Source organism: Megalobrama amblycephala, linkage group LG2 (genome assembly GCF_018812025.1).
Source record: "Megalobrama amblycephala isolate DHTTF-2021 linkage group LG2, ASM1881202v1, whole genome shotgun sequence".
NCBI classification, from domain to species: Eukaryota; Metazoa; Chordata; class Actinopteri; order Cypriniformes; family Xenocyprididae; genus Megalobrama; species Megalobrama amblycephala.
In genome coordinates, this window is record NC_063045.1 from 25,951,389 (window position 1) to 25,962,698 (window position 11,310).

At 38.4% G+C, this 11,310-nt stretch overlaps 1 protein-coding gene across 1 annotated transcript; it reads left to right on the top strand.

The window, feature by feature from the left end:
• The first annotated feature begins 3,627 nt into the window (after positions 1 to 3,627).
• mstna (myostatin a) lies at positions 3,628 to 7,928 on the top strand. Its single transcript, XM_048168436.1, has 3 exons — positions 3,628 to 4,100; positions 5,860 to 6,230; positions 6,775 to 7,928. Exons 1-3 carry the CDS (start codon positions 3,746 to 3,748, stop codon positions 7,141 to 7,143), a joined length of 1,095 nt encoding a protein of 364 aa, XP_048024393.1. The 5' UTR covers positions 3,628 to 3,745; the 3' UTR covers positions 7,144 to 7,928.
• The last annotated feature ends 3,382 nt before the right edge of the window (positions 7,929 to 11,310 follow it).

Consider the following 11,310-nt stretch of genomic DNA (forward strand, 5'->3'; position numbering starts at 1 on the left):
TTTCAAAGCAACTGGATTTACGATTACGATTACGATCAGATTTGAGGGACATGCTTACAGTTTATGTCAAGATTAGGCTTACAACCGGGGTTGTACAACATCAGTGTTATTCACCTATCATTCCCTCTGATTTTAGGGATAGGTTATGAGTTGAGTTAGGTTTAAGGATAGGGATATAGTTAGGACAAAATTTTCAGACAGGATATGCTGATCTAGGAACAGGTCTCACTTGGCAAAATCACGGTGACCCACAGTGACACAATAACATAGATTGAGGATGGGGATTTTTTGACTCAAGCAAACAGCCAGAACACCATAGCAACCACCTCTCAACACCCTGGCAACCAGCCAAAATACCTTAGCATAAAGACAGTGTTGCACTGATAAGCACCACTCATATTTCATTAGACAATGTAAAACCTTTTTGCCACTTCCAAGTAATTAATTTAAAGTGAGTGACAATGTAATCATTGTGATAACTTCTAAACCTTTTTAGGTATGCAAAATAGACAAAATATGACATTTCTCATAAATGAGAGTTGTGCTTTGTGCAGTCATATTTTAAGCAGACTCACCTAGAATCATTCTTGAAAGAACTTGATAATCCACCAGCAGGTGGTGTTGTGACTGACCAACCAAAGGCCACCCTCAGTATCACACTCCCTCTGCTATCATCCCCGCTATCATCTGTTGTTATTTATGCATCTATTAAAGCTGCACTGCTGGAAAAAGAGAGATAGGGAGAGCAGAGACATCTGTATCTGCAGTTGTCAGAGAACAGCTGTAGCAATAATTAGCAACAGCTCAGTCATCTTCCCTGCATATTCAAGAAGCACCACATCAACAAAACAACGTTAAAAGTTACAGCTGTGATCTAAGAGTGAAAAGAGTCCATTCACCAATATAAACTGGTGAATGCACCCATTTTCAGGTGTTTAGACAGAAGAAACATTGTCAACCATATAGCAACAACACTTGTCAGAACAACCTAGCAACCCCCTAGTAACAATCCATAATGCCAAAGCAACAACATGATGACGTCTTAAAACGAACACTCTCAATTGTATAGCAAGAGGCTAAAAATCATAGCAAACTCATAGCAACCACCTACAAATACAATCAAACCACATCTAACACTGTAAAAACCTTTCAGAAAAACCTAGAAACCATGTGTAATGATCCATAACGCCCATGCAACAACATGATGATGTCTTAAAATGAACACTCTCAATTATAAAACAAGACAAAAATCACTCAGAAACCCATAACAGCCACCTAGAAACATTGTGTCAACAATAAACACTTTAAAAACTTGTCAGAACAACCTAGCAACCCCCTAGTAACAATCCATAATGCCAAAGCAACAACATGATGACGTCTTAAAACGAGCACTCTCAATTATAAAACAACAAGACAAAAATCACTCAGAAACCCATAACAGCCACCTAGAAACATTGTGTCAACAATAAACACTTTAAAAACTTGTCAGAACAACCTAGCAACCCCCTAGTAACAATCCATAATGCCAAAGCAACAACATGATGACGTCTTAAAACGAGCACTCTCAATTATAAAACAACAAGACAAAAATCACTCAGAAACCCATAACAGCCACCTAGAAACATTATGTCAACAATAAACACTTTAAAAACTTGTCAGAACAACCTAGCAACCCCCTAGTAACAATCCATAATGCCAAAGCAACAACATGATGACGTCTTAAAACGAACACTCTCAATTATAAAACAACAAGACAAAAATCACTCAGAAACCCATAACAGCCACCTAGAAACATTGTGTCAACAATAAAAAACTTGTCAGAACAACCTAGCAACCCCCTAGTAACAATCCATAATGCCAAAGCAACAACATGATGACATCTTAAAACGAATGCTCTCAATTATAAAACAACAAGACAAAAATCACTCAGAAACCCATAACAGCCACCTAGAAACATTGTGTCAACAATAAACACTTTAAAAACTTGTCAGATCAACCTAGCAACCCCCTAGTAACAATCCATAATGCCAAAGCAACAACATGATGATGTCTTAAGACGAACACTCTCAATTATAAAACAACAAGACAAAAATCACTCAGAAACCCATAACAACCACCTAGAAACATTGTGTCAACAATAAAAATCTTGTCAGAACAACCTAGCAACCCCCTAGTAACAATCCATAATGCCAAAGCAACAACATGATGATGTCTTAAGACGAACACTCTCAATTATAAAACAACAAGACAAAAATCACTCAGAAACCCATAACAACCACCTAGAAACATTGTGTCAACAATAAAAATCTTGTCAGAACAACCTAGCAACCCCCTAGTAACAATCCATAATGCCAAAGCAACAACATGATGACATCTTAAAACGAATACTCTCAATTATAACAAAAAGACAAAAATCACTCAGAAACCCATAACAGTCACCTAGAAACACTGTGTCAACAATAAAAACTTTAAAAACTTGTCAGATCAACCTAGCAACCCCCTAGTAACAATCCATAATGCCAAAGCAACAACATGATGACATCTTAAAACGAATACTCTCAATTATAAAACAACAAGACAAAAATCACTCAGAAACCCATAACAGCCACCTAGAAACATTGTGTCAACAATAAAAATCTTGTAAGAACAACCTAGCAATCCCCTAGTAACAATCCATAATGCCAAAGCAACATGATGACATCTTAAAAAGAACACTCTCAATTGTATAGCAACAAGACAAAAATCACTCAGAAACCCCTGGCAGCCACCTACACTGTAAAACGTAATATGATATATGTCTACTCCATAAAATTTTGGCAACAGATTACAAGCAATATTATTAATTAAATTCAACAAATAAAATTGAGTTAGAATTAATCAAATTAATTCCTTAAATGTCAACCATTTAAAACAAGTAAAATTTAAACCAAACCATCTGAATAACAGACAGACATCAAAGATGAATTAAGAGCTCTTTATTTAATTGCCAACATTGAAGAAACCTGATAATAACCAGAATCACTGAATCACATGAATTAACAGAGGTCCTCAGTCCTCAGTTGGTCCTTAGTTGGTCATTAGCTGGTTAAGTGCTGGCTGTAAGCTGCTCCTAAGCAACCAGCTAACCCGCTCAGGACCTGCTTAAACCAGCTCAGACAAGCTCTCATGCTTCAAAACATACCTAACCAGCATATTCTGTTTTTTCAACAGGGATAACATGCTAAAACCACTCAGAACACCCTCACAAATGTTATAGCAATATGCAAAAACCTCCAAGCAGCCATCTTAACCACCTAGAAATATCCTTGCAATCTATATTGAATCCTCCAGCAGCATGATAAACATACAGTTCCTATAAATATTAGATGTCCTAGAAGATGTAAATCGGAATGGCTACACACATGGGCACATCAGATTTTAATGGATAATTCCCATAATGAATTTCTTATGATATTTATGGTATTTGCATAATAAATATATGGCATGTACAACAAAATAGATATCCCCCAAAAATCCTCAAATCAAAGCTTGTTTTTAGAATTTACCCAAAGCGCAGAACATCTCTGAGCTGTCTCATCTGGACTTCTTACTCTTCCAACCAATCACATGATATCTAACAGCAGGGAATCTTAAGTATAAAACTGCCTGGGAGGCTGTACATCTGTCCAGTGCTGTTTGGAGAGAGTGCGTAAAGGTGCTGTCCATTCCCAAATGTGTAAACGTCTACGAAGACACATCAGAAGACATGTTTCTCCTTCTTTATCTGAGCTTTTGGAGTGTGTTGGGGTCACAGAGTCAGAGCCTGAGCGCAACAACAACATCGCAAGCATTTGTGACATCTGGAGACGACAACGGCCAGTGCACAACCTGTCAGTTTAGACAACAGAGCAAACGCATGCGCCTGCACTCCATTAAGTCTCAGATTTTGAGCATCCTGCGTCTAGAACAGGCTCCGAACATCAGTAGAGACACGGTCAAGCTACTCTTACCCAAAGCACCTCCACTGCAGGAGCTCCTGGATCAGTATGACCAAAATGGAGGCATTAGTGAGGATGAGGAACAAGGCAGCAGTGAGACCATCATAACCATGGCCACAGAACGTAAGTACCACAGTGTACTGCAATATATACTGACCCAAAAGGTATATGGACACTTAAGTCAAAAATGTATGTCATTAAATTCATGTCAAGTTAGTTCTGAGAAAGGGCTAGCATCATTTGCAGATGCCACTTGGTTTGCTATTTTGTTGTAATGCAATGAAACTCATACTTTTTGAAGTGTGGCTTAAGTGTCCAAATACGTTTGAAAGAGTTATTGAAAGAGTTGACGATGAACCGACTACGGTTCATTCATTCTGCTGTTGTTGGGAGATGGCCAAAGGCAACAGACCTTGCATATACGCAGAGCTGTGCACCAAGAGACAACATGCAAAGCACATTTGGCCTGTGAAAATAAGGGCTCTTACAAAGATTTACTATGGAAACCTTAGTTTCTGCCAAAATACAGTAATTACTCTATTGATGTTTCATCAGTAAAACTGGCAGTTGGTATTTTCAACCAGTGTCATTAGAAAAAGTAAAGAAAGATTCATAAAGGTTACACTGTTTGAAGAATTTTATGGCAACTCTGCCCCTGGTTAACCACTGTCCCACAGATTTTAGTTCTAACCATAATCAAACACACCTGTCTGGTATTTTCCAGTAATCCTGAAGACTTTTGCCTTGTCCCAATTTGCCTACATATACTATGCCCTAAAAGTATGTACTGTTTTTGTGAAGAAAAAGTACATACTTTGAATGTGTATCAGAAGAGTTGGCAAGTTTTGGGACATACTACTTCATCATAATCACATCTTCATCTTCCCTGTCGCTTAGTTAAGTGCATCATGTCACTGTTTAAACTGCTCTGTCAATCATCTTTTTACAGTTAAAATCCTCCACATTCAATTTAATTTAATTTCCTACCATATCAGAAAGAAATGTAGTACCATTTTGATCTGCCAGTCGTGGGTCTTTCGTGCAGAGAACTCTCCTCATGTATTTGCAATTTGCATAATGATGCATTTAAAAGTTAATGACTAAACATATCTTTACAAACGTTCATTAACATTGAATAAATATCTTTTCGTCAGTTAGCTACTGATTACTAATCACTCAAACCCCTTTATCTAAACCTTGCTACTAATCATACTTGTTGGTATTTTTTTAACACTCTTTATTTGTGCTTGTAGTTCTAATTGTCCAACGTGCAATGGGTTGTGGGCAATATTAGCCGTTAGAGCATGCACAGATCTGCACTTCGGATTCTAAACGGAAAAAGTAGATAATCCCTGTATCATTGGAATACTCATTTCAACATACTATGATTTGGGATTGGGACACACTAATTCTAATTTTGAATACTATTTAGGACAGATAGTATGTGAATTGGGACACAGCATTTGAGTAGATTAGACAGCTGTGTTATATTAGGGTAGAAACTAAAATCTCCCGGAAAGTGGTGCCAGGAGCACAGTTGCCCATCCCTGAACTATAGTTTACCATGGTAAATGTTTTTACACTGTCAGAAAAATGTACAAAATTTGTTCCTTTAAGGTTACCACAGCCCCAGTTACAAGCTGTTGTACCCTTAAAGAGACAATTTTGTACTTTATCTACCCTTAAAAGAAACATATTAGAACTTTGGAGTAGTAATATGTCCTTAAAGGTACTACTATGAACATTTTGTAGTAAGTTTTAATAAGGTATAAAAGTGTCCCTTTTAGTATTAAGCATTGCATCAGTAACAAGCTGTTTTTATTTTCTGAGAGTGTGAAGTAAAAAAGGTATACATGGTCTTAGTAAACTTAATACCTTGCAGCGCAAGCCATCACCCATCTTGAGGGGATGCCGAAGTGTTGCATGTTCTCACTGAGCCCAAAGATTCTGCCCGACAGCATCCTGAAGGCCCTGCTCTGGATCTATCTCCGACCAGCTGAGGAGCCAACCACGGTCTTCATCCAGATATCTCATCTGAAGTCTTCTTCTGAAGGGAACAGCCACTCAAGAATACGTGCACAAAAAATTGATGTGAACGCCCGGACAAACTCCTGGCAGCACATCGACATGAAGCAGCTGTTGCAGTTGTGGCTCAAACAGCCCCAGAGTAACTTTGGGATAGAAATCAAGGCCTTTGACATGAAAGGAAATGATCTGGCTCTGACTTCTCCTGAATCTGGAGAGGAAGGACTGGTAAGTCAGTGCATGCATTGGTACTTAGGTACATGCTTCTTTAGGATACAACAAACTACAATTGTCAAACTTTGATTAACAAATCTGTAAATGGTTTAAGAAAGTGTATATAGTCTTACCTTACAGAGTTGTCTAGTAGATAAAGGAATACTCATCCAATTCTTCTTGTTATTCATCATCTTCTCAAATGTGCACCTTGTTGAGTTTAAGCATACCTTTGAGATCCTTGCCCTCTACCATGGCTGCCATCCTGCCAAGTCTGAATGAGATTTGAAAGCAATGGTGGAGGATATGGTTCATTCGAACTTTACAAGAGGCCATTATACTACTACTACTTTGCCTTTCACCCTTTTTGGGGTGTAGGCCATCAATCAGGCATCAGAAGAGGCCATTATTCCCTTGAAAATAGGTTTAGTTGGTCAGCTAGGTCAAGGGGGATGTTCCTGTAACAAGTGCATTGCAATTCATGTCAAGTATGTGCTTAATTGCACCTTTGCATGCCTAGTATGCATGACCATGACTTACCATTCTTTCGCCCTTCCAGCAACCCTTCCTGGAGGTGAAAATATCAGACACTGGCAAGAGGTCCAGACGGGACACCGGCCTTGATTGCGATGAGCATTCCACCGAGACTCGTTGCTGCCGGTATCCACTCACTGTCGACTTCGAGGACTTCGGGTGGGACTGGATAATTGCCCCCAAGCGCTACAAGGCCAATTACTGCTCCGGTGAATGCGTGCAGAAGTACCCCCACAGTCACATCGTTAACAAGGCCAACCCCCGGGGCAGCGCAGGACCCTGCTGCACACCCACAAAGATGTCACCCATAAACATGCTGTATTTCAATGACCGTGAGCAGATAATCTACGGAAAAATCCCTTCAATGGTTGTAGATCTTTGCGGCTGCTCTTGAGCCCAAGGGCTTTTCCAGTCACTAAGACAGCAAGCCCTAAATGCTCTGGCCCAGAGGGAAGTGAAAATAACTTTTACCTTGTCCCTATAGTTCCTGCTAAAACAATTGACCACACCAGGGTCCCAACAAACCAACTTAGCCAAATCATTTAGTTTGTTCTCATCAACTGTTGTACACAAGGACAGTGGTAGCAAGGTGACAAGGATTTCTTTTGAAAGTTTATGAAGGTATAAGTCTTCCTCTGTGATTGCATTTGAGCATAGAGATGACCTGACGGGCTTTACTAGTGTGATATCAGAATGTACAAATTGCAAAAAGTACTTTTAAGTTTTAAATTAATGTCAAAGGGGGTTGTATAGTTGATTATTTATGTAAAGTTGCTTATCCCCCAGTGACCCAAAAACAGGAACTCTGACCCAGAAACTCACTCAACATGACGTCCGAACAACAAACTTTAGGAATTCTGCAGTTGGTTCATAGCATATGGGTAGTTGACAAATGATAGGGATAGGAAACTTTTTAGTGCTGTAACTGGTCATAATGTCTATGCTTTTTAAGTAGTATTAAACATTGCTGGAACATGTCAACTACGCAAAAGTGTGCATCTTATGTTCTTGTCAAACAACACTGATTAAATTGCCAATTCAATAGTTATCCTACATAATATCTTAGACTAGAGATGGTCATAGTGATTTTAAACATGGAATTAATTGTTTTCTATGGTTCAAAATCATGTTGTAGTTTTGATCTGTTGTACCAAGTAAAATGCCTGTTACTGATGTTTCTGAGGAGTTGTTTTCCACGTCCTTAAGGGACCTCTTCAATGTTGTCCCTCAGTAACCCTTAACAGAGTGACACCATTGACACCATTCCAAGCATGTGGAGCACATTATGGCGCTCAAAAAGCAACAACCCCATATTCCATGGAAGCTGAAGCCTCTCCTGTGTTATTTTGTTCTCTGGAGGGCTCCCCAGTGTGATGGAGGCCCCGTGAGGCAACAATAGTGGAAGTCTGTCCCCAGGACAATGAGTGCACTTCGAAATGTTCTAATTTGCCTTTTAAAAAAGGATTTTGCACACTTTGCTGCATGATTCAATAGCTGCACACACACTTGAGTTGGCAATAAAGTAGGCTGAAGTTATCTAGAATTAAATTCATAATGCAGAATGACAATAAGATATTCCCTAAGTGGGTGTGCTTTTTTACCCTCTGAATCAAACAATGATCAGAAGGGTCGAATATAATTATAGCTGCAAGCAGCGATGAAAGGGCCCTCGCACCCGGGCTGGCCGCCACCCGGTGGCCTTATGAAAACAATGAACAGTGGGCGACATGCATGTAAGCGAGTAAATACAGGAGAAATATGGCAGTCATTTCAAAGTGTCACACTTCCTGCTGCCAACAGGTGCCGTTTTGACTGTAACTCAATATTGGCAAGTAGATGTCTTCAGGCTAAGACTATTATTAAACGTGAAGTTTGGAGCAGATCGGACATTGTTACAAGTTCTTATGAGTTACAACAACTTCCTTTTTTGTGTGGCGTTAATCGTATACTTTAACACTTAGCCAAGTGTTGCATGATTTAACGTGTTTCTAGCATGTTTGGTACTTCATGCCATTTCCTGTTGCCAGCAGGTGCCGCTATGACTAACTGAATATTGGCATATATATGTCTTTAGGCCAGGACTCTTATCATACATGTGAAGATCGGACATTGTATGCCTGAGTTACAACAGCTTCCTCTTTCTGCGAAACATCCGACTTTGTCAGGCCGCCACGGACACATGCTTCAACGAAAACTCAAGATCTTCGCAATTTAACATCGCTAAGGCCTTAAGATTAGACTGACCAAATATGATGTTGTTCTGGTTAAATCTCTATGAGGAGTTTATTACAGTGTAAAACATGTCATTTCCTGTTGCCCGCAGGTGGCGCTATGATTGTCACTGAATATTGGCATGTAGATGTCTTCAGGCCAGGACTCTTATCAAATATGTGAAGTTTGGGGCAGATCAGACATTGTATGCCCGAGTTACAACAACTTCCTACAGACACACCCTTCAGCAAAAACTCAAGATCTTCGCAATTTAATGTCGCAAAGACCTTTAGATTAGACTGACCAAATATGATGTTGATCTGATTAAATTAAATAGGAGGAGTTTGTTAAAGTACAACGTCTGAAAATGGCAAAAACGGCAAAGATTTTGCAGAGAAAGTTCAAAATACTTCACTTCCTGTTGGGTTTTCAGATTTTGCACTCAGCGACTTTTTTGTAGGTATTGGGCTGTTAGATGTGTCCACCGAATTTCATAACTGTATGTGAAACGTAGGGAGAAGGGCGCTTAATTTAAATTTTGTAGGTGGCACTATCGAGCCATTTTGCCACACCTAATTCTGAAACCCATATCAGATGTACATTTTCACCACTTCTGACGCGTGTGCCTCGGTGTTCGGGCCCTAAGTACAGATCTTTCACAGCTTACACATACTGAAAGTGATCTACAATGACGTGGAGCCCGTGACCGCATGCAAATGGAGATAAAAATATCTTCTGTTCTAAATGAAGACATGGCTTGTTTTGGAACAACCTTTCCACTATATTAGTAGGGCACAACGGGGCTAAAAAAGGCCCATTTGATTTTATTCTCCTCTAAACCACTAGAGGCCACAAAAACTTGCTGCAGCACTTTCCTAAAAATCCACTTTCCAAGATGCACGTGGACATTTGGCTGATCCTTGACGTGATCGTGGGCAGCAGCACAAAGTTGATTCTATGTTAAATTGATTTGATATTTAATGTTTTTTTTTATTTTTTTTTATTAAATGTTGTAGATTTAATTAGCAAATGAGAATTGCTAAAATGATGCAATTTTAAGACAAAGGTCTTGTTAATGATTTCAGTTCTGTTCAACTTAATTAAAGCAATAGTTTTTCAACAACAGAAGAATACGTTAAAGTCATAGACTGTAAAGTATGGTATCTGAGGTAAACAGCACCCCTGCTGTTCGGGAGAAAGACACAATAATTAACATGATAATAAAAAGCTGGCAAACCTTTCCATTTGTTGCCATGACATGGTTAGATTCAGATGGAAATAAATACGATATATTAAGTTGGGTGTCCGCCTTAGAGATAATCAACATATTTATAATGAAACCATCAGATTTAAAAAAATATGATATTAATCATATCATATAATAAAATATCATATTTACTCTTACTACTGTAAAGCTATATTAAATTATTATGGGATCTCATTCAATGCTTTCAGAATCTTTACTTTTTAAAATAATTTTGTTTCTGTATTTTTAAAATAAACGCATTTTAATAACAGTATATTTATTGAACAAACATTTTATTTATCAAAATAAACAGAAAATAGTACAAACTTTCCTAAAGTTATTGTTTTAAACAAGTATTAACTTCGATATTAAAAACGTTTTAGCTAAAGCATTTGTGTAAATACTTTGTGCCTTTTGCCTCATGTGTGGCCCACTTTTATGATTTATTTTTACACAAAATCTGTTGGTCCATCAATGTTCAATAAAAACATGCATATTTTTGTATGCAATCATACTCTATGGGCATAGTGAAAAGCACATTTTTCTTAAGGTGTGACTCCATTGTACCATACAAACAGGATGAAAAGTGAGGAAATGCTACATATAAAATAAAATGCAACTAACCATATAATAATCGTGCATAGAGATGATATCAAAACAAATAAAAAATAAACACAAACAAAAATGGCTTTTCATGTTTTAAAAGTGAGGAGAAAGCACACTAGTCCTGGTCTCCCCTACATAGAACAAGATGCAAATTGTACTGCAATGCAGCAGGTAAGATGGAGCTTCACCTTATTTGACCCCATATTCCATTCAGTCCTGTTACTTTTATTTACCTCTTAAAACAAATATGTTTCTTATTACACACTATCAAGTTGATTTTTACATGCATTTCAGCTCAGTTTTTACGCAGTAATGCAAAAAGCATCTTCCTCTGGTGTACTACGCAGTTTCAGTTTCTTATAAATCACGTGGGCTGCGCAACAACGTTGGTCCAAAATTCCACCTTGCGTCATACAGGACGGCAGGACGCGCTGATAGGCCGGTGCATACGTAACAAACAACATTTTGCTCACTGATTGGTTCATTCAGCTTTCACTC